Source organism: Fukomys damarensis, unplaced genomic scaffold (assembly GCF_012274545.1).
Source record: "Fukomys damarensis isolate Sample0158 unplaced genomic scaffold, DMR_v1.0_HiC HiC_scaffold_23, whole genome shotgun sequence".
NCBI lineage: Eukaryota > Metazoa > Chordata > Mammalia > Rodentia > Bathyergidae > Fukomys > Fukomys damarensis.
The window spans coordinates 44,007,301-44,032,009 of NW_022900935.1; the positions used below are offsets into that span (position 1 = coordinate 44,007,301).

Below are 24,709 nucleotides of genomic sequence, written 5' to 3' on the forward strand. Positions count from 1 at the left end.
GCGGCGGGGCGGGGTTGGGGGCGGGGCAGCTCCCCCAGTGCCTGAGGATTTGGCCTTTACCTGCAGGGGGCGGAGGGAAAGCTGAGACCATAAAGGCAAGGGGTGGGCGCGCCAGCCCAGACGGCTCCGGGAGAGGCCCGGTGGTGCCGGCTGGGTGTGCACTCTGGAGCGAGCTTGGAGCCTGAATCCCGGTGTCCAGCGGCCAGCGGGACACAAAGCCCCCCGCCTGGACATCTACGCTCGCTGCCCCGCATGGAGGGGCCTGGGGGCTGCGGTGGGCTGGCCGCCTTCTGGTGCCTGGCGCTCCTGGGGGGCCTGGCACGCATCTCAGGCACACACTACCGCTACCTCTGGAGGAACTGCTACCCATGCCACCTGGGCCAGGCTGGCTACCCTGTGAGCTCCGCTGACCAGAGGCCAGGTGGGCATCAGGGGCCGGGGGCGGGACCAGGGTGCCACAGCCCTCTCCCTTTGTTTCCTCATTTCAAAGTTTGTGCCAGGCCACTGAGAGGCAGAGGCTGGATGGGCAGTACAGGCAGTGAGTGCCTGGCACTCTGTTCTCTGGAATGGAGGAATCGACGTCCCTGTGCCCTGTGGCGGCTGTCCAAGCAGTGGACAGCAAGGTCACGTGGCCAAGGGAAGGAAAACGTCCCTTGCTTTGCTCCAGGTATGGGGTCTTCCTGGGGTCAGAAAGGGGGAGTAGGAGGAGCTGGGTCTCTCTCGGGTGTTCAGGGAACACAAGTGGCTGTGGCAGGTACCTGCCTGGGGCCACCCTGTCTCCCTGCCATGGGATTGGGATCAGTACTTGTGGGGGACCAGCCTCCCTCCACGTGGCTCTGTGGCTCTGCAGCCAGCACTGGGTACCCAGGAATGTGAGGGGTGTGGTGTGGTTCTGTGAGTCATTGCCACTGTGGCGGGCAGGGGTTCATGGCTCCCTGCCCAGCCCTGGTCACCAGTGGCCCCTCAGAAGGTCCTAGGGCCAGCCTCCTTGTCACCCCTGAGGGTGCTGGAGTGCTGAGCGATGCTGTCTGCTTCCCCTGCAGGGTCCCTGGGCCCAGCTGGGGCCTGCATTTGCCTCCTGTCCCTCCTACTCATTGGCTCTGCCCAGGCCCGGGGGTGTGTCGTTTTGAGTGGCCCTGGTTGCCAAGCTCTGTGTACATCCAAAGCTCTGAGGGTGGCTGGGTTCTGGGGGCTGGAGCCCGCTGCTCTGCGGACCTTGGGGAGGGCAGCCTGGGTAATAGTGCGGTCTCCTGGGGATAGCAGGGCTCTCATGTGGTGCTGGTGCAGAGCAGAGCTTGCTGGCAGGCAGGGCCTCAGGGGTGCCTTGTTTCCAGATGGGCGGGGAAGCCTCGGAAGGGCTCCAGGGTGGTTTCCGCTGAGACAGGCGGTTGGCAGCAGCCCAGCACCGCCTGTGCCCAGGTGTGTATACTGCTGGGCCAGGAGCTGGTGGAGGCCCTGGGCCCCTGGTAGCGTTGTGGTGGGCTCACTGTGGCACCATCAGCCCAGCTTGGCAAATGCCTGTAGGTGTCACCTGGCTTCTGGATTGGCACAGCAATGCCACCGTGTGCCAGTGTGTGTTCTGGCTGTGTCCTTGAGCCTGAGCAGGACCAGAGAATGTCCCTGCACAGCCCTGGCCTGGCTGTTCCTCGTGGCCATGCTTGGTCTACCTCCTCCCAACTGGATGCCCCTCCAGCTTCTCCTAAGGGGCACAGGCCAGGTGATGTTGCCCTGGGCCAGGCTGCTGCCCCTGCAGTGAGCAGGTACCACCTGTGACTCAGACAGCAGGGCACTGGGTGGCTGCCTTGCTCCCTTTGGCCTCACTGGGCCCCACTGCCCATGCTGCCTGGGGCCTGGACCCCCTCATCCCTGCAGGGTGGTATTCCTGCTGGGGTGTAGGGTCTGTGGTCCTCCATGTTGGAGCCTCCACAGGGCCCAGCAAGACTTGACCAATCTGTACCCCACAAGTACAGGCAGCATGGCACCATCCTGGGGCACAGGCCTACAGACAGGGGATCCAGGGTGCCCAGCTTCAAGAGGTGTTGGGGGCAGCACCCTAAAGGGCACAGAGGCCCTGCCACTGGGGTTGGGAGCTGGGCTGTCCAGAGCCCACCTCTGGGGTGGCCTGAGCTGCCTGGACTCAACTGATGGCTGCCTGAAGGCTCCTGTGGCCAGCGCTCTGTACTCCCCACACCCAAGACTCCCTGACTCTCTGGGGCCAGAGTCCAAGGTGTGGACAGGGCTGTTGCCCCAAAGCTGCAGGGCTCTCTGTTGCTCCGGGATGCACAGTGTTCTTGTCCCTGAGCCCTGGTCTCCTCCAGCCCTGGCTTTGCAGCATCTTCCAGGTGTTTTGGTCCTGGCCCTGGTCACTCATCGCCTCTCTGTGAGCCCAGGCGATTATTGTGTCCAGCCCGATAGCCCTGGATGCCTGGCCAGTGCAAGGCCCTGCTTTAATCCCCTTTGTGAAGTCCTTGTCATCAGTGGGTTTTGGGACGAGGACACAGACATCCTTAGGGTTGTGACTCAGATGACCACAGTCCTTGAAGGCCACTGAGCCTGTGGCTGGGCTCACCAGTGCTGACCCTGGCAGACAGTGGACATGGGTGCAGGAGCCATGGCAGAACTTCGGTGTCTCCTGCCCATGCCCCCTCCATGCAGGCAGTTCCCCGAGACAGCAGCTTGAGGCTCCTGGAAGGGTGTTGTGGAGGACTCAATGGGCCTTCTCCCCACTTGGCCAGTCTACGCCTGTATTTTTATTTATTTTTTGTTTGCTTTTTGGTATCAGGAATCGAACTTGGATCCTTGGGCTTGTGAAGCAGGCATCAGAACCACCGAGCTAAATCCCGGCCCATTTATTTATTTTTGGAGACAGGGTATTGCTATGTAGTCCAGGCTGGCCTCAAACTTTCAGTGATCCTCCTGACTCAGCTTCCTGAGTGCTGGGATCATGGGCACATGCCACCGTGCCTGGTGAGGCCTGTTTTGAGAGGGAATGGGGACTTCTGGAGGGAGTTGACCTAAGAGAGACTCCGGGGCAGGACATGCAACTGAATGTTCAGGTCCATACAGCCAGTCATGTTCAGGGAGGCGGCCCTGCTGAGTGTGGGGCTGCCCTGTACCCCAGGCTGCCACGCTCCCTTGGACATCGCCTTTCCCAGGGTGTGGCCACGTCTTCCAGCCGGGTGAGTGCTGCTGGATGTGGTCTGGGGCAGGAGTGAGGTGCAAGGTGACCCGGGCCCTCTGAGAACTGGATGGTGCAGGCCCGCTGGTTCATAGGGAGCCCCTGCTGCATGCGCAGCTGCATCTTGCCTTTAGGGACCTCAGCTGGGGATCCTCCTTAAGCCCCTGGGTGGGCGCTGCCTGCCGTCTCCTTGCTCCAGGTCCAGCCCTTTGTATCCCAGTGTTTCCCGCGAGTCACCCCTCTGAGGACCCTGCGACTTCCTGGTGCAGGTCCCTACAGTATCATTCCCACCTCCCTCAGGCAGCACCTTCAGGGCCCGGGAACCCTGGCTGTCTCCCCAGAGTGGACGTGGCCTGTGGTGGAGCCTGTGGCTCATCCTGTGTCCCCCGTGGTGGCCGGGCACTTGCTGCAGGTGTGCATGGGGACATGGTCCCTGTACGTGAGAAGCACAGCTTTCTGTGTCCTTCAGAAGTATACTTAGGGGGCAGCCTCAGAGGTGGCAGAAGGCCCGGCAGTCACAGCGTCACAGCAGAGAGCAGGGACACACTGGATGGCTAAGCAGAGTCAGAGACCTTGGTGCCCTGCTGCCCCTGGGAGCTGCCCCTGAAATTACTCTTTCTCCCAGCCGAGCCTGGAGAGGAATCCGCTGTTTTGAGCATAGCACTGCTGTCTGCGCCTCGCTGTCCCTGGGTTGTTGACATCTGGGCCACCTGCTACCCTGGCCAGGGCCCCAGGTGCTCACACCTGAGCTCCGATTTGTCCTCCTGCTCCCCGCAGCTGTCAGCACCTTCCCACTCCTCCAAGGCTTCTGCGTGGCAAGGTTGGCAGTGTCACCCGGCCTGGACCTGGCGCCAAGTCCGGTGCTCCGAGGCAGCCCTGCCTCTGCCCTTGCCTTCCCAGTGGCATCCTCCACTCCCCTGTCTCTGGCAGCTCCTGGGTGCTGTGTCTGTGTCATCCTCTGCCCTCTGTCCCTCTGCTGAGCACACAGCTCGTACTTCAGACCTTGTGCCTGGAGGCCTGGGTGCCCCTGGGTTCTGGAATTCTTCCTGGTGGGCAGTTCTGGGCTGGGCAGCTGTGTGGTAGACACCTATCTACCAGGGGCCCCACCAGGAGCCATGCACACGGCAGCTGAGGAAACCTGTGGCCTCTGCCTTCCGTGTTGTGTCTATCTTCCCTGCCTCTGCCTGGGCTCCCTGGTGCCCTGTGTGTTCTCTACCCTGTGTGTCCCATGTGACCCGCAGGAGGTAGCCACAGGGCCTGGTGAAGGGTCTTTCTCAAGCCCCCAGCTCCCTCCCTGTCTTCTGGGTGGCACCTTCCCTGAGCTCAGCGACTGTGCCGACGGGAAGAATAGGGGTGCCCAGGGCCCTGCATGGAGCCCATAGCCTTGGACGGCGTCTGCCCTCTTGACCTAGGCCCTCCTGGTCATCTGTGGACAGCCGAGACCCTGCAAGCCAGCACCCTGTGGGAAATCAAGTCCACCTACCCCTTCCCCAGCCTGTCGCTCTGTCCCCTACACCTCAGGCCTTTCCTGGGACCCCACAAACCATAGTTCTCAAAGTAACCATGCAGGGTGCTGGAAGGGTCCTGTGGTAGCCGAGTCCCTCTGGGTTGGGGGCCGTGCTGCCTGCCCTGCCCTGCACAGGGAGCCTAGGTGTAGGGGCACTCAGTCTGCCCCACCTGCATGAGTGTCCTGGGGCTGCAGCCACAAGCCAGGGTCCTAAGACAGCAGGAACATCTCTCCATGAAGGCTGGATCCTGAACTCACACGTGGGCAAGGTTCTTCCTGCCTCTTTCTCCTACTGGCTCTCGCCCGTCCTCATCTGGCCACCTGCCCTGTTCTGCTCCTCCCCGTGGCTTCTCTGTGTGACTGTTGTCCATTATTGGACCAGGAGCCTCTTCCCACAATGACCTCCTCCCCGTCCTTATTTCATCTGCTCAGACACCTTCTTCACATGAATGGGCATGAATCGGGGACACTGTCTGAGCCATTAATGTCTCCTGTGCCCCCAGTGGGTCTCCCCTACATTGGGCCAGCTGTGCTTTCTGACCTGTGGGCCCCGAAGGAGGGGCCGGTGCTGCCTGGGAGTGCCCACCAAGACTGGCTCTCTCTACCCAGCTCACCAGCCCCAGGAGGGGCAGCCACCTCTGCCTGTTCCAGTCCTAGAAGAAGGCGTGGGTCTGGGCACGGAGGCATGGCCCGGCTGTAACCCCAGTCCTCCTCACAGATGTGGACGAGTGCCGGGCACACAACGGCGGCTGCCAGCACCGATGCGTGAACACTCCTGGCTCCTACTTCTGCGCATGCAAGCCCGGCTTCCGGCTGCACTCCGACGGCAGGACTTGCCTGGGTAAGTGTCACTGGGTGCCCTCAACCCCTTCCCTCCTGGTTGTGCTGGGCTCCTGTGCTGTGGGCTCGGCAGCCTCAGTGTCTTAAGGTCCTTCCTGGGAGTGAGGCAGGTGTGGGAGAAGGGGTGTCTTGAGGTGCCACTTGGCCAGATCCCTGAAGCCCAGGTTGCATGTGCCCTTGCTAGGCGACTGCCTGCAGAGTCGGTCAGCAGGGGCCCACTGGGCTGCCACTGAGACTCAGGGAGACCCAAATGTCCTTGAGCAATGGAGGAGGCGGGCGGGCAGGCAGCATGTGGCCGCTCCTGGCCTACAGAGCTGGGCTGCTCCAGGGGCCTGTGGAGTGGACTGCGTCCGGCAGGGAGGGGCCATGGGGATAGGCGACTCTGGGCTCCGGTTCCTCTGCCGTGGGTGTCTGGGGTCCCCACCAGCTCGGGAGGCTGCAGCGATATGGGTGCCCGGGGTCTAGGAAGACACTTCCACCTCTGGGGGGCCTGAGCGTGATGCCCCTTCTTTGTAACTGAGGGTCCCAGTGCGTGACGCCCCTTCTTTTTAACTGAGAGTCCCAGTGTGGGCCTGGGCAGCTCTGCACGACCTCACTCCCACTGAGCGGCTCATAGCCCATTGTACCTCTCCTCCCTGTCCCAACCTTGGCTGTGGGAGCCAGGCAGCCTCCAGGGTAGGGAGCAGAACCCGGTGAGAAAGGTTGCTGACCACATGCCCAGGGCAGTGGAGTCAGGGCACAGCCAAGCCACGCCTGCTGGGACTTCTGGGGGCACTGTGGTCGCCTCAGCCACTACAAGAGGCAGATTTTGGGGGGCATCTCTCCCATGCCCCAGCCAGGCTGCCCCCCAGGGAAGAGCAGCCCCAGGACTGGTGGGGCGGACCCCTGCTATCCCCTCACTGTCCCCAGAGCTGGGACACTCCCTCTTCTTCATCTCACCCATCTGTGCTGAGGTGATGCTCATGGAGATGCCTCTGAAAGAGACAAAGGCCAGGAGGGATGGGCCACAATGCAGAGGTCTGGCAGATCCCCAGCCTTGCCCCAGCCCCTGCCCATGCCCTCAGCTATCTCGGAGCTGGGATTCCTGGGACTCTGTGCACTGGGGACCCAGAAGTCTTGATTGGTGGCACCTGCTGGTTTTGAAGGTCTTTGCAGGTCAGGTGCCAAGGCTCCTGTGGTCTGGCGACCTGGCTGTCTTCCCAGAGCTGTGACCTGTTGGCCTGGCTGAGTGGTGCCCTCCAGGGGCTTCAATGGCCTTGTGGGTGCTGGTGTCCTCTTCCTGGCTATCCCGTCGGAGGACCCAGTCGGGACTCACTGATCATGGCTGGACACAGAGCAGTGACCTCTGCGTCCCTCCCCCTTCTCTCAGCTGCAGCTCTCAGTGAGGGATTTGCAGGAAGCATCATGAGACAACAGCTGCCCTCTGCCATGTGAGGCCCTGTGGTCCTATCTGTCTCCCTCCTGGGGGATGCTGAGACACACACGCTGGCTTCCCCAGGGCTGGCAGCCACCTCTCTCTGACAGGCAATCTGGGCCATCCAGGGAAGCCACTGGTGGCCTGGGGCACAAGGCCTCTGGTCCTCTCCCCAGCCACCTGCCTAGGCACCATCCCACCCAATTCCCAGGGTTCCCTGGGGCTTCTGTGGGGTTCTGGGGTGCCCCACCCCCACCCAAACTGCTTCTTGTTGCTGAGGGGCCCGGGCCCTGGCTGCAGTGGACCTGAGGTGCTGGCCAGGTGTGGGAGGCCAAATGCCCCATCATGGCCTAGGGGGCTGCCTGTTGGGGGCCAGGGCGGGGGCTCCTCATAGCTCGTCCTGGTCCCAGGCTATACCAGACCCCTGGACTCTTGAGGGCCTCGGTGGTCAAGGGTGAGGGTGTGGGTTGGCTGGCAGCTGCTCCATCTGGTTCTCAGTGGCACTCTGGGCCTGGGCGATGGGAGGGCCTCAGCAGATGTGCAAAGGGAGACTCACAGGAGCTGTGCCCTCCCCGTGTTGCCAGCTGCAGGGCAGAAGCACAGATGGAGCTCAGCTGCAGCAGGGCCCCTTCCCACCCACTGGGCTGCTGGCAGGGCCTTCTCCTTGGGGCTATGCAGACTGACAAGGGTGCACTCCAGCTGAGCACTGGGGCCTTGGTCTCCCCAGCAGGCTGGACCGAGGATTATGGAGGCCAGGGGTAGAAAAGGCGCCAGAAGGATGGGACTGGGTTCTTTAGCAGGGCAGAAGCTCTTAGGGGCTGGGCAGAAGCATCTGGCAAGTCCCCAAGGAAGTAGCTTGAGGGGACCTTGAAACATTCAAGGGGAGCCTTGGAGTCACCCCATGGCGGGGAGGGTGAGCGCAGGAAGTCACAAGCTCCCTGTGTGCCTCCCTTCTAAAGGATGTTACGGAATAAAACTCAAACAGGTTTCTGTTTCCATTCTTAAAACAGAATCTATGAGAGGAATTTTGCCATTGGCCCCAGTGCAGCGATGGCCTTGTTCCCAGGTGCCGGCATCCTGGGATGCTGTGTTGCCAGGTTGCCCTCCCGGGGTCCCCCATTCCTGGGGTGGGGAGAGGGGTATCCAGGCTTCAGAGTGGCTGGCCACTCCCTTCCCCAGTGGAGAGGTTCCTGCCCAGGAGGCGGTGTGGTCGTGGTGTCTGAAAATCACTCTTGGTTTCCATGGCATCTGCAGTGTGCCAGCGTGGACAGCCGCCCCTGGCCCTGTAACTTGTGAGGGGAGCCCTCCCTACTGTGAGTAGGGATGTGCCAGTTGACACCCCTGCCCCGGTGCAGAGCCTGACCTGTCTGATCTTGGGGACTCTGCCCAGACATGTGGCTTTCTCCTGTCCCCTGGGTTGAGTGACATACATGAGGCCAGTCTGGGGGCCCGTGGCCGTTTGAACTCTCATCCTCATATCTGCCACACTCAGGAGGGACACCTGGGGAGAGACTGCTGCCAGCGTGTCCCGGGTAGCATGCCTGGCTGCCCCTGCCTGCCCTAGGGCACAGGCTGGTGGAAGCGGCCTGGCTCTGCCCTGTGCCTGCATGCGTGGCCCTGGCTGGCCCCTCCCTCCTCAGGCCTGCGTTAACCTGTGGGGCAGAGAGGCTGCAGAGGCCCTTCTGCCTGCACTTCTGCTCCTGGTGGGGAGGCCCTGGGAGGCTCCTCTGTCCTGGAGGTTGCTGCTGGCAACATCGTGGGGCTGGGGTCCAAGCCACAGGCATCTGAAGCGTGCAGTCTGCCAGGCTCATCCACGAAACTCATCACGCCAGCATCCCCAGTTCCTTCAAAGCCAGCACAGCTGCTCTGCTGAAGCAGCCTTCCAGCCTCGGGGGCTGCAGGGGCCTGGCGGGAGTTGAGTCCTTGGGAGAGGCAGGAAGAGCCATGGACAACGTGCCTGGATCCTCTCCATGGTCCTGGGCTGGGTGCACTGCCCTAGCGGGGCTGGGGCAGCTGAGCTGGGGGAGAGGGGTGGGGATTAGGCCAGGAGGCGGAGGCAGTCAGGGTGCTAGCTGGGCAGGGAATCTGGGCTTGCACCTGCAGGTGGCCATAGCGTCACCCCCAGATTCCAGGTGCCAGTTCAGTCGGGCAGTGGGAGACAGGCTGTCCCTGGAGCTCAGTGTCTGGGGGGCCATGTCATGTACATGACCAAGGAGGGGAGAGTGGGGCGGGCCTCCATGCAGGCCGGATTGCAGCGTACTTGGAGGACAGGTGGGGCAGTGCGCTGTCCCCAGGTGTGCTGACTGGCCCCAGAGTGCCCTGAAGGCTGACTGGGCAGTGCAGGCATAGTTCCCTTGGGACCCTCCTTTCCCCTTGTCCCGTTGGTCTGAACCACACAGCATGGCAGACAGCCCTAAGGAAGGAGAGGCTGGAATGATGGCAGCCAGCACAGCTGGTCTGGGAGAGAGTGGGGCTGGACATTTCCCTCGACGCCTGATGGTGCCCTGGCCACCCAGACCAAGCTACAGGGCCTGTGTTTGCCTGGCACTCAGTCTGGCCAGGATCAGGGCCAGAGGGCCCTATTGGTGCTGTCACTGGGCCTCCTCAGGTCCCATACACAGGCAGGTGGGGGGCAGGATGCCCAGGGCAGGAGCAGTGGGGAACCAGGGGCTGCGTCCTCCATGCTGGCCCAGCAGCAGGTTCCTAGAGAGAACCACTGTGGTGTCCACTGACTGCCGTGGTGGGAATTCTCGGAACCCGGAAACCACACTGTGTGAGGGCGGTGATTACAAACCCCAGGACATTGGCCTGACGGATGACCCTCAGACCAGCCCCAAATCCCTGGCTTTGTTGGAGGCTCCGGCAGAGGGAGTCTCCACACACTGCAGCTGCTTCCTTCTGCCTCGCCTGTCACCACCAGCGTGGGGACCTGGCTCAGGGCCCAGGTCTGTGTCCTGCCTCCAGCCTGCTTCTACCAGAACAGAGCCCTCTGCCAGGAACACCTCATCTCTAAGAGCCCAGGGCAAGGGGCACAGGTGGGCAGCCCTGGGCCCCGTCGGAAGCCTGTTTTCTGGAATGTGTGGGCGCCTTCTCTATAAGCCCCCTTCCCCTACAGAATGTGAGCCTTGCGGGTCGCCAACTGTGGGTCTTTTGCTGCTTTTAGAACCTGCAGGCTCCCAGCATGCGCACCCTGGCATCTGTAAACTGGAACGTGGAGTGTACAAGTTGGCGCTGGCTGCTGCAACAAACACAGCAGGCCAGGCCCACGCTGCAGGTCCTAGGGCAACATGCAGCCGGCTGGTTCCAAGTGAGGTCGGGCCCCACTGTGGGGGCTCATCTCTTGCCACCCCATGAGGACCCTGTCTGCAAGTAGGGTCACTTTGAGAGTTAGGACTGCAACATTCAGGTCCTAACACTGAGCGGCATCAAACAATAGTCACTTTATTCCGATCTGGAAGTGCACGGAGGCCTAACTAGATCCCTGCAGAGAGAGCCCAGTGTCAGGCTCGAGGAAGCCTCAAGCAGATGGTCAAGCTCCAGTGGGACTTCTCACAGCAAGCAGCCAAGTCCTATCTCATATGGAGAAAACACTGCTTGAGCAGTGCAGATGTGAGAGAAAAAAGGGGGCTTGCTGTGGAGCCCACATTGTGAGCTCTCCCAGCCTGCAGCGAGGCAGAGAACCCTGCTCCCTCCCTTCCAGTGGACACACTGGGCTTAGGGCAGAGCCTCTGGCTATGTCAGGGTCCCTGGGACATGTGTCCTGCAGCTGGATCTCTGTGACAGAGGGGCCTGGAAACATCAGCCTGGGCCCAGCACAGTCCCTGGGAGGCCGCCTCTTCCCGGAGGGAGTCTGCCTCTCTCAGCTTTCCGGGAATCCAGGCAGGATGCGCAGGGTGACACTGTCCTGGCTCCATCCACACACAGCTTGGGAGCATCTGGGTGTCAGCTCCGGAGGGGAGGATGAGGACCCCAGGCCCACAGCTCACTGCCATCTGCCCCGGTGGGCTCCTCTCTGGGCCCGTCTCAGGCACCAAGGCACAGCCCTGCCACAGCCCCTGGCGCCTGCCCAGCTGCTCTCCTGCCCCTTCCTGGGCTCTGTGCCCCTCTGTCTGCCGGCCCTGCCAGAAAGGGCTTCTGGTTCCTATTACTTGTCCCAAGCAGGGATGCAGTTGGTGTGGTGCACAAGTAAACAGAGCCCCCAGGAATGCGGGGTCGGCTCAGGCCGTGGGCTGGTGGCTCTGGGGGGTGTGGCAGGTGGAAGAGAACCGCTCAGGTGGGCAGGTGGGTGGACTCAGCCTGCCGCTCTTCCCCGCTGCACATATGGGTGTGAGTGGCCAGGACACAGTGGTAAAGCCAGTCACAGGCGGAGAGGGGGCCCTCCGTACATGCTGCCTGCTGACAAGCCTGTGGGGAGATGGTGCCCCGAGGGCTGTGCTCTGAGGGAGCCTTGCCGTGGGCCCATGCTCGCTGGCCTCCCAAGTCCTGGGCAGCTCATGGGCTCCATGTCGCTGCTGGGGCCTTGGCCTCAAAGCGCTTGCTGCGCCAATGTGTACCCCTTTCCACATGCTGTGACAGCAAACCACTTCCCCAGAGTCAGGCCAGGGTCAACCCTGCCCTGAGGGTGGCAGCACCTCTTCCACAGGCAGCATCTTGGGGTGAAGCTGGATCCCCACAGCCACAGGGCTTAGGTAACAGGGCTCAGGCCTGCAGGCAGACAGCCCAAGCTCCCTGGGCAGGACAGCAGCACATTCTTGTGGCTTCCTCTCTGGGCTTTGTGCAGCTCCCCAGCCACAAGTCCATGCCTGGAGACTTGATCGTAACCAAATCTATGCTGAATTCTGGCTGCTCCTTCTGGGAGACGCAGTGCCCACCCTGGGCACCTGGCCTAGCCCACACCCATATCCCTGCCTCCCTCGGATGGCACCTACTAGGCCACCCTGCCCTTACAGAGCCTGTGCCCCACAGGGGTGTGAGCATGAAAGGCAAGGAGGCTGGCTGTCCCTCGAGGCCTGGCCAGTGTTGTCCCCGTGGCCACCAGAAGAGTGGGCACTGTGGTCAGATGGAAGGCGTGGCAGCCTAAGGTGGAGGCAGGTGCTGTGATTCCTGGGGAGCTGGAGGCCAGGTATGCAGGCCATAATGGCTGTCCCCTGTAGCCCTCTCTCTGCCCTTCTGCCCTGGTCTGAGGACCAGGATGGTAGGATGGGCCTCGGCCACCTCTGCCAGGCACGTGCCGAGCACACGGGTGCCAGACCCTCTCTCTCAGGCTTCTTGGGGCCCCTTTGCTTTGCATTATGCCCTGGGGGTGTTGGACTTGTGTTGAGGTGGCACAGTCCCTAGTGTCTCTATGTCCTGCCCTCTGTTGGCCTGGGGCTGGAGGGTGCAGAGCGATGGCCACCATGCTGGGGACCTATGGGTAGCTGAGAAAACAGAGCCAGGCGAGGGGACAGAGATGGAAGGCAGTGGAGCCTCCTGTGGGAGGTGGCTGACCTGGCTCCTCTCTGTCTCTAGCTGTCAACTCCTGCACCCTGGGCAATGGCGGCTGCCAGCACCAGTGTGTGCAGCTCACCACCACACGGCACCGCTGCCAGTGCCAGCCCGGGTTCCAGCTCCATGAGGATGGTCGGCGCTGTGTCCGTGAGTGCTGCCTCCCAGGGGCTGGGGGCAGGCTCGGCTTGAGTCTGAGCTGCACAGGGCCTGGTGGGGGGCTGTGCTCCGGGTTGCACAGCCCAAGGACAGGAAGCTCAGGGTGTGGGTGTGGCCTCTGTTCCACAGGTGACCCCAGATGCCACAAGCACAGGAGGCAGCTGGGCCCCATTGGGCATTGATCAGGGCCTTGGCACTGCCTACAGTGAGGGGGGCTTGGTAGAATCAGAACCCCCAGATGTGGACATGGGGTGCACAGGGGCTGGGAGAGCGCCTCCCCCCACCTATCCCAGTCTGACGCAGGACAGGCTTGAGTGTGGGTGTGGGGGACTGAAGCCAGTTATGGGGTTGGAATGGCATAGGTCACAGGGCTGGGGGCACAGCCACCTCTCTACAGATACCCTGGTGCAGCTGGGCCTTCCTTCCCGTTCTGTGAATTACCGGGGAGCCATGGCCCTCCTGGGTCCAAGAGGGAACCTGACTGTCCCCAGGCTGTGGGTCTCCTTAAGTGTCCCCTGGGCTTCCCATGTCTGGGGAGGAGACCCTATCCAGGCTGGGCAAGGAGAGAGGTGGCGCCCACTGTGGCCAGTGTTCTGAGCCTGACCACGTCTCCCTCTCCACTCGCCCTGACCTCTTCCTTTGCCTCCATTGCTGGTTGCTGGGACCTGAGCTGCAGGGAGAAGCTCGTGTGCGGAAGGGAATGGCGGCTGCAAACACACGTGCCAGGAGCTCCAGGGCCTGGTCCAGTGTGGATGCCATGCAGGCTTCCGGTTGGCTGAAGACCACAAAGCCTGCGAAGGTGGGAAAACCAACACCACCACCCCCCTGCCTGCATCTGTGGGATCCGGGCAGCCCGTCCCACCACCCGGGTTGGTGCTGGGTCCCAGTTCCCTGGTGGTGGGTGGAAGGTAGAGATGGGGCCCACATAGACGCTGTCTTCAGCCAAAGGTCCTCTCAGCAGGGCTGGGAGAGAGCTCAGGCTTCCCACCTGTTCACGAGCTTGCAGCAGCAGAGCTGAGCAGGAAGAAGGCACAGTCCCACTGCCCACCTCTCCCGGGCTCTGTGCCTAATGCTGTTCTGGGCATTGCTTCCTCCATCACCTGCCAAGTGGCCCCGTGACCCCTGGGCACTTGGGTGTCCCCGTCTTTCCCACATAGGGCTAGGATGAGCAGCCTCAGGGTTGGGGGGCCTCCCAGGTCCAGTCAGGGTCCAAGGTGTCCTGGGGTTGCTGGGGTGGCTACAGGCTGTAGAAGCTGAGACCCCAAGCACATGGCACCAGGCAGATTGCTAGTGGGAATGGTGCCTGTCCCTCTGAGGGCTTGGCTTGAAGCCCCAAAAGGGCCAGCTTCATCCTCAGGACCCTGGCATGGGGAGCAGCTCCTGTCGGGACCAACCATGCCATGCCCAGGTGGCACCCTGGCATTAGCCCTGTGTGCTTTCTCCTTGTGCTCCTCCTGCGCCCTGACCTTAAGCATCTCTCCCTCCAGATGTGGATGAGTGTGCCACAGGCCTGGCGCAGTGTGCCCACGGCTGCCTCAACACACAGGGGTCCTTCAAGTGTGTGTGCCGAGCAGGCTATGAGCTGGGTGCAGATGTCCGTCAGTGCTACCGTGAGTGGGCGGTGAGCAGTGGGTGACGGGCTTCCTTGGCCAGGTTTTTGGGTCCCTTGGGCAGCCCTGGGCATGAGCAGGAGGCAGGGGCAGGAAGGGGGCCCAGACCCCACTGCACATCCCAGATGCCCCGTCTCTGCCAGGTATCGAGATGGAGATTGTGAACAGCTGTGAGGTGGGCAATGGAGGCTGCTCCCATGGCTGCAGGCACAGCAGTGTGGGACCCCTGTGCACCTGCCCCCGTGGCTACCAGCTGGACCAGGACCAGAAGACCTGCGTTGGTGCGAGCCTGGGCTTACCTGCCATGCCCTGCAGGTTCCTGCCTGGTGGCCAGGATGCACCCTCAGCGGAGTCCTGGGGGAGGGGTGGCCCGAGCTGGGGAGCCTGGTGAGAGGCAGCACAGCCACCCTGAGAGGCCTGGATCCTCGAATCTGCTGCCAGCCTCACTCACACCCCTTTGGCCCCATCTGCCGGCCCCAGGCTGTGCCAAGCCCTCTGTGTGTGGCTGCAAGGGCGTGCTTGTGTGCCTGTAACTGGATGTGAGTGTGTGCAGGTGTGTGTAGGTGTGTGTGTGCACATGCAGCACACGCATGGGGGGCTGTTGGCTGTGGGGCATCGAGGGCGCCAGGCACAAGGGGGCTCCTGCTGTGTACCCCACAGACGTGGATGACTGTGCCGACGCCCCATGCTGCCAGCAGGTGTGTGCCAATACCCCTGGGGGGTATGAGTGTGGCTGCTATGCTGGCTACCGGCTCAGCACCGATGGCTGCGGCTGTGAGGGTGAGTGTCTGTCCCTGGGGCGTGGCCAAGGGCTCGGGAGGATGTGAAGGGAGCCCTGGTAGCAGGGGAGGCCGCTGTGGTGGGGTGGTGTCTGCCCCAGACCCACACTCTGCCCGCCAGGGAGCCAGGCAGTGGGGCCCAGCCCTGACCTGCAGCCCCGTTTGCCCGCAGATGTGGATGAGTGCACCTCCAGCCGAGGCGGCTGCGAGCACCGCTGCACCAACCTGGCCGGCTCCTTCCAGTGCTCCTGCGAGCCCGGCTTTCGACTGGAAGAGGACCGCAGGGGCTGCACCCGTGAGCCCTGCTGCCCGGGCACCCCCATCAGCTCCAGGGCTGTCCCCGAGCCTGTGTGGGCCCTGTGGGTCCTGGCCTGTGCTGAGGGGTGGGGACCGCAGGGTGCAGGGTGGGAGCTGTGCCACGAGTGTCTCCAGGGCAAAGTGTCATGGAGGGGTCCAGCTCCTACCTGGCCTGGGGAAAGCAGAAGCCAGGGCTCAGGGCTCTTTGTCCCTCACAGCTCTGGAGGAGCCTGCACTGGAGCTGGATGGGCAGCTGCCCTTTGAGCGGCCCCTGCCCCACATTGCAGTGCTGCGGGATGATCTGACACAGCTCTTCCAGGAGGACTCTGGGGCCGAGGAGGAGGAAGAGGAGGCAGAGTTGCGGGGAGAATTCAGGCTCACAGAGAAGTTTGGTGAGTGGTGGGCCCAGTCCAGGCTCGGCTACAGCCATGCTGCTGACCATCCTGTGGCCTTGGGCATGAGGAAGGACCCCCACCCTGACCCAGAGAGGCCAAGCCACTCACACAGCAAGCTCCCAACTAACTCAGGCCCCACTCCTGGGTTGGGGCTCTTCCTGGCCTCGGCATCTGGGTCCTGTGTCCACTTCCGCCCTTGTGGGACCCTAAGCACTGAGGATGTCTCTCGTGTCCTCTTCCCTGGCCCCAGGGCCTGAGGCTAGGGTCTGATCTGCTGTCCCTCCCATCTGCCCTCAGTCTGCCTGGATGACTCCTTCGGCCACGACTGCAGCTTGACCTGTGACGACTGCAGGAATGGCGGGAACTGCCTCCCAGGACTAGAGGGCTGTGACTGCCCGGAAGGCTGGACTGGGCTCATCTGCAATGAGAGTGAGGCCCCTGGCTGGGGGGATCCAGGGGTGCTGGCGGGGCACTGGGCAGGGCCTGAGTCCTGGGACTTGTGAGCAGCCAGGTCAGTGTGGCCAGTGAATGACAGCTGTCCCCTGCCTGTCCACCTGTGCTGGGCACAGTTCTGGTTGATGGGATTCCCGGGGAGAAGGCAAGCTGAGGTCAGTCTGAGGCAGGGTCCAGCAGCAACAAACATCTTGAACATCAGGGCATCTACAAAGGCCAGGCAGTTGGGGTGTACAACACTTCTGAGGGGCAGAGGAGAGGAGCAGCTGGCCACCTTCTAGAAAGCAGAGGGGAGGATGTGGTGACGGATGATGTCTGTCAGATGTGGCTGGGGTCTCAGGACACTGGTGTTATCATTGTTCATTGCTTCTGAGTGGGTCCTGCTGGCTGGTGACCCTGGTGGTCCCTGTCACCCCTGCAGCTTGTCCTCCAGACACCTTTGGGAAGAACTGCAGCTCCCCCTGCAGCTGCCAAAATGGCGGGACCTGTGACCCGGTGATCGGGACCTGCCACTGCCCTCCGGGTGTCAGTGGTGCCCACTGTGAGGATGGTGCGTGTGGTAGTTGGAAGGAATCGCCCAGGGAGGAGAGGGTGGGCAGTGGGAGCAGCAGTGGCCCTTTAGCGGGACCTGCACTGGTTCTCCAGGGTTGCCTTCCAGAACTCAGCTCTAGGAGGTGGAAACTGGATGCGCTGAGCCTGACCGTGCCTGGGGGAGTGGCCAGTGTGTGAGACCCTTTCGCTGCAATGAGGGAGGGCGCAGTGGGCTCCAAGGCCCTGGAAGCCTGCCTGGCAGAGCCGTGGCTGTGGCAGGTCATGTGGACAGGGATAGCGGGCAGAAAAGGGTTTGCATCTGGGTGCCTAGCTCCCAACAGGTCTCCAGTCACCAAATATGCCAGCAGGCTGGTTGCTGGTGCTGGGCGTCCCCAGTCCATGGTGGTGTCTCTCAGCTTCTGCCTGTGGCTGTACATAGCCAAGCCCCTCTGCCTCCCTCGCTGTGTCTCGCTTCCTGCCTCTGCATCTGATGTGATGTGGGATCCACCTGGCCATGCAGGGTGACCTCAACTGGAGAGCTGGGGATTAGGGTAGGGGCATAGCTTTGGGGTTCCTGCTACAGCCCGAGAGCAGGAGAGGGACACAGGCAGGTCGGGCACAGAAGGACATGTTTGGGGGATGGCACTGCCCTTGGGTCTCCGAGGCTCAGCCCAGGGACTGGCCATGCAGAGCCTGTGGCCATTCGGGGCCTGTGGCCTTCCTGCTTTGAGACAGGAATGTCAAGCTTGGTGACCACTATGGGATGGAGGTCAGATGTGGGTCAGATGCTGGGGCCCTGGGTGAGGGCTCTGTGCCCCCTCCAGTGTGCCCGGTTTGCTGTGGCCAGCCTGGCCAGAGGGCTCGTTCCAGAGGCTCAGAGGCCCCAAGGGGCTGCTCCAGGCGCCATGCTGGGCTGTGCCTGGTGGCCAGTCCATCTCCTCTAGTCTCACTGGGCCCCTTCCCCAGGTTGCCCCAAGGGCTTCTACGGCAAACACTGTCACAAGAAATGCCACTGTGCCAACCGGGGCCGCTGCCACCGCCTATACGGGGCCTGCCTCTGTGACCCAGGGCTCTACGGACGCTTCTGCCATCTCGGTGAGTCCTGCTGCCCCACGGTGTCTAAAGTGACCGTGGAGGAGGCGGGGTCCTGATGGTGCTGGGTGCACTCATGCCCACAGCCCGGGCTGCGATTCGGCCACCGGCCCTGGGCTGTGGAGCCCAAGCCCCTTTCTCTACAGTCATGGTGTAGCCTCTGGGGATCTGGTCCTCAGCCCTGACTGGGAAGTGGTAGGCAGCAGGATGGAGCAGGGAGCTCCCGAGGCTTGGGATCATGGCATTGCAGATTCCTGACCCTCGCCCCCTCCAGGTCACCCATCCTCAGGGTCCAGTCACTGGAGGGGAAGCGGGGTGGCTGGGTAGAGACAGACAGATGGAGATGGCTCCTCACACTGCTGCTAAAGGGGCACAGCCATCAGCCTCTGGGTGGGGTGAGGTACCCTGGCCCCCAGAGCAAGCCCAGGAGTGGCAGCACACGGTGTCGCCGTGATCCTGGCTCACGGGCAGGTTGGGCGGGCCTGCGGGCACCTGCTCACTTCTCTGGGTGCAGCCTGCCCACCCTGGGCCTTCGGGCCGGGCTGTGCCGAGGAGTGCCGCTGCAAGCAGCCCCACACCCAGTCCTGTGACCGGAGGGACGGCAGCTGCTTCTGCAAGCCTGGCTTTCGGGGCGAGCGGTGCCAGGCAGGTGCGTGCTGGTGTGGGGTTGGGGTAGGGCACAGTGCCCAGCTGGCCCTCATGCCCCTCTCACCTCGCAGAGTGCGAGCCAGGCTTCTTCGGGCCCAGGTGCCAGCATGTGTGCAGCTGTCCGCTGGGTGTGGCCTGTGACCCTGTGAGTGGGGAGTGTCGGGACCAGTGTCCCCCTGGCTACCAGGGCCCGGACTGTGGTCAAGGTAAGGGAGGGCCCTGGCACCCCACGGTCAGGGCGGGCCCCAGCAGTGCTTGCACGGCCAGGGGCCAGTGGCCCCACACTGGTGCCCAATTATAGAGGAGCCTTGCGGACCCATGACATTGGTCCCTGGGAGTCCTGGCTACTTCGCAAACCCACCTTTGGGGATGCGGTAGCTACCACCTGCCTGGAGAAAATGTCCTGGGCCCCTCAGCCTGTACTGACAACCCATGCAGCATGGAGCTGTGGGACGGGGATGCTTAGCTACCCCCAGCCTCTCAAGCCAGAGAGGAGACAACAGGGTATGTGGGGCCTGCAGGAGAAAGAGGTCCTGGACACATGTGACAGGGTGGCCACCTGGGCATGGCTCCTGCTGTCTACACTGCTGGCTCAGACAATGGGCACCGAGGGCCTGCAGTGTGACCAGCATGGCCATCAGGGCTGGCAAGGGGCTGCAGGAGAGGGGTCTCTTCCCCTCATTCTAGCACCACCAGCCTGGGCAGAGGGAGGGCCGAGTGCACTCCAGCCAGCTGTCTCATGCTGCCCTGGTCACAGTGACAAAGGGTCCCTGCCCCAGAGGTGGCCTGCCCATGTCCTCAGGCCATGCTCAGCAGTGCCCAGGGTCCACTGTCCCACCTCTGAGGAGGAGGAGGGGCCCTGCCTTATCCCCAACCCCTGCATTTTCTTTCATTCTTTCCTATTTTGGTTGAAAGCCTCCTGGGCCCTCAGGGTGGGCACAGCAAATGACACTGCCCAGCCTCAGGCTCTGTGGTCCTGGGGCAGGGAGGCTGGGCTGGGTCCTGAGGGCAAAGTGGGTATGGGCTGCATGAAGCAGTCTCTGCTGGGGCCAAGCAGGCTGCTCAGCTCCCACACATCTCCTGAGGCCCTGCTGTGAACCTGAGCGCCAGGCCAGTCCTGCCCACAACACAGGACTCTTGGGTCACTGCTCTCCCTGGTGTCACAGAGCTGTGGGTGAGGGGGACCCAGGTCTCCAGAGCCCACTCTGAGCGCTCCCACCCTGCTGGCAAAGGCATAGCTCCTGGGCACAGGCCAGATGCAACCTCTCCCAGCCCCTGGGGCAGTTGGAGGGCTCCAGCTGGTGAGGAGCATGGGGTGGGGGCTGGACTTGCACCTCCTGGTTGAGGGACACTGGCCTCACCCGTGGAGGTCCCTGTGGAAGACCAGGATGGGGCTGAAGGAAGTGGGGAGCTCTCCAGGGTGCTGGACGGCTCGAGCTGGGAGGGGCTGCTCCGCCTTCCCGCACCCGCCCTGCCTCTCACAGCGTTGTCCCCTTGGAGCCCTCACTGTCTGGCAGCCCCTCCAGGATCTGGGGTGGTGTCTAGCCCCAGAGCACGGTTGCCAGGACCCTGGGCAGGGCTCCAAGCAGCTCAGCCCCACTTGCCTTGGCTGAGGTCCCTCCTGCTTCTTCTGCAGAGTGCCCAGCGGGAACATTTGGCATGAACTGCTCAGGGTCCTGCTCCTGTGGGGGGGCACCCTGCCACCCAGCCTTGGGGCAGTGCCTGTGCCCGCCAGGGAAGACAGGGGAGGACTGTGGGGCAGGTGAGTAGCGTCAGGACCTTGCACAACCCCTCCTCCCTCAGCCACGTGACTTAAGGTGGGGCCGCCCTGGGCTACATTTGGATACTGCAGCCCCGCTACATGTGTGGACCCCTGGGCCTGGCGCTGCAGTTCCAGGCTGCTACAGCTCTGAGAGCTCACACTGGACCCAACTTGAGCACAGGGGGGATGCTGGCTGATTCCCTCTTGGGCTCCCTGCTCCCTACATAGGGTCCTCTTGCACCTCCACAGACTCCATTGGGCCATCTCTGGGACTGGGACTTCTCTCCTGAGGGTAGAGGGGCTGGGGCGGCCTGATGGGAACTGCAGGTCCCCTCCTGGGTGTGGCACAGGGGTTAGGTGCTATGGCAGGCATGCGTTTTTAGACACACCCACCTTGGCCAGAGTAAAGACTGGCTGGGGGTGGGGGGTAGACTGTCCCGAGGGCCACTGGGGGCTGGGCTGCCAGGAGATCTGCCCTATGTGTGACCATGGTGGCCGCTGTGACCCCAAGACCGGAGCCTGCCTGTGTCTCCCCGGCTTCATTGGCAGCCGCTGCCAGGATGGTGAGTGTGGCCCCAATCCGGCTCCCTTGTGGCTTGGGGGTGGGTGGGGGGTGCCAGGCTGTCAGGCTCACTGCTCGCCCACAGCTTGTCCAGCAGGCTGGTTTGGGCCTGGCTGCCAGATGAGGTGCTCCTGTGCCAATGATGGGCACTGCCACCCGGCCACTGGACGCTGCAGCTGTGCCCCTGGGTGGACCGGCCTCAGCTGCCAGAGAGGTATGGAGCCCTCGAAGTCCTGCCCTGAGCTGCCCCCACACCCCAGGCTGGGCTCCACAGCTCCACCCTGGCTCTTACAGCCTGTGACGGTGGGCACTGGGGCCCCGACTGCAGCCACCCCTGCAACTGCAGCGTGGGCCATGGGAGCTGTGACGCTACCAGTGGGCTGTGCCTGTGTGAGGCTGGCTACGTGGGACCTTGGTGTGAGCAGCGTGAGTCCGGCGCTGGGCTGTGTCACCCCTGCCCCATGTGCACACAGGCATGTCCATGCTCAGGGGCACACACACATGTGCACAGCCTTTGCACACACCTGTGTCCATGGTTCTCACATGCACACACACGCACACACACCTGCATCCACAGTTCTCACACACACGCACTCGCTTGCACATACCTGCCCTGTGCCCACCTGACCTTGCCTGCTGCCCACCCACTGGCTGTCACACAGGAGGCCCACCTGGAGCAGCAGGCAGGAGAGGCATGTCCTGTCCCACCCCACTCGCCCCGGGAGGGTAGGAAGGTGGCATGGACCATGTGTCCCCCAAACCAGGGTAGGGGGACAAGGAGACCCCAGTTCCTAGAGGTGATGCCTGGGGTTCTCATGGAGCTCTGGCTGGGGGCGGTGCATGTGCAAGGAGAGGCTTCTTCGTGATCTAGGCCTTACTCCCCATCGTCAGGCCCTGGTCAGGCCCAGGCCCTTGCTGACAGCGGGCCGGGGCCATGGGTCTCAGAGTGTCCCCAGGGCTACTTCGGGCCCAGCTGTGGGCGGCGGTGCCAGTGTGAGCATGGGGCAGCCTGTGACCACGTCAGCGGGGCCTGCACCTGCCCACCCGGCTGGAGGGGCAGCTTCTGTGAGCTTGGTAGGTAGGGCTGGGCTGGGATGCGGGTAGTCCCCATCCTGGGCCCCTCCTCAACACCACCCTTGCCCGCAGCCTGCCCAGCTGGCTTCTTCGGTGTGGACTGCAACGGTGCCTGTAACTGCTCTGCTGGGGCCCCCTGCGATGCTGTGACTGGCTCCTGCATCTGCCCTGCTGGCCGCTGGGGCCGCCACTGTACCCAGGGTGTGTGAAGGGCTGGGGCCGCCTCAGGACACCTGTGACCCTGTCCTGGATATTCCCAGAGCAGAGTTTGGCCCACAAGGATCTGTGTGCCTGTCCTTTCATGTGGCTGCTCTGTCAAGAGGGTGGCCAGGCCAGAGGGAGGGGAAGTGGTCCCAGCTGTCCAAGATGGCCCACTGCAGCTCCTCCAGGAACCCTCCTGCCTCAGCCTCTGACCACCCTTCCCTTGCAGCCTGCCCAACCCTCACCTACGGCCTCAACTGTAGCCAGGTCTGCGCCTGCTCCAACGGGGCCTCCTGTGACCCTGTCCATGGGCAGTGCCACTGTGCACCTGGATGGATGGGGCCTGCCTGTCTTCAGGGTAAGGCTTGTCTCCTGCAGGGCCCCGGTGCAGTCACCTGAGAGTGGGGTGCATCAGCTGGTGGGAGGTGCTAGGAACCCTGGGGGAAGTGGGAGGGGTGCTTAGGACGGGATCCTGGCTGTTGGGGTTGGTGGGGCCAGGGTGGGCCTGGGCTCGGGCACTGTGCAGCAGCCCAGGCAAAGTCCCCAACCCCAAAGCTGGCGCCGGGCTTCATGGGGCCTGCAGATGTCCCAGGTCGCTCCCTCCTGCCCAGCCTGCCCCACTGGCCTGTACGGCCAGAACTGTCAACACTCCTGTCTCTGCCGGAACGGAGGGCGCTGTGACCCCACCACAGGCCACTGTGTGTGCCCAGAGGGCTGGACTGGGCTGGCCTGTGAAAATGGTGAGCGCCGGTGGCCCAGGTGGACTGCCAGGGGCTGGGGCGCGGCCTTCCAGGGTGGGTCCTATGGGCACAGGGGCCTGGGCCCACAGGTGGATGCTCACCCCCCCGCCCCTGCAGAGTGCCTCCCAGGACGCTATGGGGCTGGCTGCCGGCTCAGCTGTGGCTGCCTCCATGGGGGCCTCTGCGACCCACACACTGGCCGCTGCCTGTGCCCAGCTGGCTGGACAGGGGACCAGTGCCAGAGCTGTGAGTGAGGGGCCCGGGTGCACAGATGTGGGAAGGAGATGGGGTTGCTCCTTGAGCTGCCGGTGTCCCCCGGCAGGGTCTGCCCCCAAGGGCGGCGTGAGATGTGCTGGGGCAGACCTCCAGAGAGGGTCATTTTCACCTTGGTCTAAAGCCTGTGTCCGCTGGGCCCTGTGCCTGAGGCCCTTCCCCAGCCAGCATGAGCCCGTTCAGTCAGACGAATGGTATCAGGGTGGACTGTGGGTCCTCAGCCCCGGCTCCCAGGCCTCCTGCTGGCCACCTCTCCCAGGACGCCAGCCCCTCTGGGCAGCCCAGGCAGGCCTTGGGGAGCTGGGAAGAGGCCTGGACTCTGTCTGGGTCCCCACCTCTGCTCCTGCACTCCATGGTCAGGGCCCTGAGGCCCTGGGGTGCAGCCTCCTGTCGGTCTTGTCCCTTTGGCATTGGCAGCCTGTCCCAAGGGTACATTTGGGGCTCACTGCAAGGAGCGCTGTGCCTGCCGGCGGGGAGCCACATGCCACCATGTCACGGGGGCCTGCCTCTGTCCTCCCGGATGGAGGGGCTCACGGTGCGAGGAAGGTGAGCCCAGGACGTGGGGCCAGCTGGGGACACCTGCCGGGCAGGGGAGGGTCATCACCTCACAGCAGGTTCGGGTCCCAGGCCCCTCCAGGGAGTGTCCCCAGCCCATGCCCCCTGGCACCCCCCCCACGGCTATGGCCCTCATCCCCACAGCCTGCCAGCGTGGTTGGTTTGGAGATGCCTGTGCCCGGCGCTGCCTCTGCCCGCCAGGGGCCTCCTGTCACCACGTCACTGGGGAGTGCCACTGTCCGCCGGGCCTCACTGGGCTGGGCTGTGAGCAGGGTAGGTGTTAGGGGCCAGCTGGAGATGGGGTGCTATCCATCCCCAAGGCTGGCCCGGGCCTGACCACCCTCCCCAATCCAGCCTGCCCTCCTGGCACCTTTGGAGAGGGCTGTGGGCAGCTGTGCCAGTGTCCTGGCCAGAACTGGGTCTGCCACCCAGCCACGGGGACCTGCACCTGTGCTGCCGGCTACCAGGGCTCTGCTTGCCTGCAACGTGAGTGCTGCCCCAGCCTCCAGCACCCAGAAGGCTATGGGGGTGGGAAGCAGGGCACAGACAAGTGGCCCTCTCCCCACAGGATGCCCGCTGGGGCGCTATGGGCCAGGCTGTGAGCAGCTGTGCCGGTGCCTCAATGGGGGCTCCTGTGATGTGGCTACAGGGGCCTGCCACTGCCCCACCGGCTTCCTTGGGCCTGACTGCAGCCTCTGTGAGTGGTGGGCGGCCTGTGGGCTCCTCCTCCTGCCCTGCCTGCTCCTCCCTGGCCCTCTGTCACCCTCTTGCTGGGCCTGGAGCTAAGCAGGGAGGGACAGGTCCCTGGGTCAGTGTGACCTGAGCCCCCATGCTGTGCCTGTCCTGTCCCTGGCTGTGTCCTTTGTCCTGAACCCTGTGGGCCTCCCCTTCTGGGCTGCAGAGCTCGGGTGGGGGTGGGGGTTCCCCGCAAAGCAGGCCCAGGGAGCAGGTGGAGGGAGAAGGGCCGGAACTGGATGCTCCACCTTACCGGGGCAGCCCATCCTCTGTGCAGGCCCAGGGAGCAGGTGGAGGGAGAAGGGCCGGAACTGGATGCTCCACCTTACCGGGGCAGACATGGGTCCTCTGCCCGGCCCAGCCCATCCTGTCCCCTCCCTGCAGCCTGTCCACAGGGCCGCTATGGCCCACACTGTGCCC

At 63.5% G+C, this 24,709-nt stretch overlaps 1 protein-coding gene across 1 annotated transcript in view; it reads left to right on the forward strand.

Moving 5' to 3' along the window:
* Megf6 (multiple EGF like domains 6) overlaps window positions 1-24,709 on the forward strand; it is a 76,086-nt gene that overhangs the window by 47,061 nt on the left and 4,316 nt on the right. Inside the window, exons 4-29 of the mRNA XM_033767295.1 lie at window positions 5,404-5,526; window positions 12,448-12,573; window positions 13,259-13,381; window positions 14,070-14,192; window positions 14,336-14,473; window positions 14,853-14,972; window positions 15,144-15,266; window positions 15,487-15,660; window positions 15,961-16,092; window positions 16,538-16,666; window positions 17,614-17,742; window positions 18,254-18,388; window positions 18,459-18,593; window positions 20,024-20,149; window positions 20,581-20,712; window positions 20,797-20,925; window positions 21,006-21,137; window positions 21,603-21,785; window positions 21,858-21,986; window positions 22,216-22,344; window positions 22,598-22,726; window positions 22,844-22,972; window positions 23,417-23,545; window positions 23,699-23,827; window positions 23,909-24,040; window positions 24,123-24,251. Of these exons, the coding sequence (XP_033623186.1) occupies window positions 5,404-5,526; window positions 12,448-12,573; window positions 13,259-13,381; window positions 14,070-14,192; window positions 14,336-14,473; window positions 14,853-14,972; window positions 15,144-15,266; window positions 15,487-15,660; window positions 15,961-16,092; window positions 16,538-16,666; window positions 17,614-17,742; window positions 18,254-18,388; window positions 18,459-18,593; window positions 20,024-20,149; window positions 20,581-20,712; window positions 20,797-20,925; window positions 21,006-21,137; window positions 21,603-21,785; window positions 21,858-21,986; window positions 22,216-22,344; window positions 22,598-22,726; window positions 22,844-22,972; window positions 23,417-23,545; window positions 23,699-23,827; window positions 23,909-24,040; window positions 24,123-24,251 (3,447 nt within the window). The remainder of the gene's footprint in view (window positions 1-5,403; window positions 5,527-12,447; window positions 12,574-13,258; window positions 13,382-14,069; window positions 14,193-14,335; window positions 14,474-14,852; window positions 14,973-15,143; window positions 15,267-15,486; window positions 15,661-15,960; window positions 16,093-16,537; window positions 16,667-17,613; window positions 17,743-18,253; window positions 18,389-18,458; window positions 18,594-20,023; window positions 20,150-20,580; window positions 20,713-20,796; window positions 20,926-21,005; window positions 21,138-21,602; window positions 21,786-21,857; window positions 21,987-22,215; window positions 22,345-22,597; window positions 22,727-22,843; window positions 22,973-23,416; window positions 23,546-23,698; window positions 23,828-23,908; window positions 24,041-24,122; window positions 24,252-24,709) is intronic.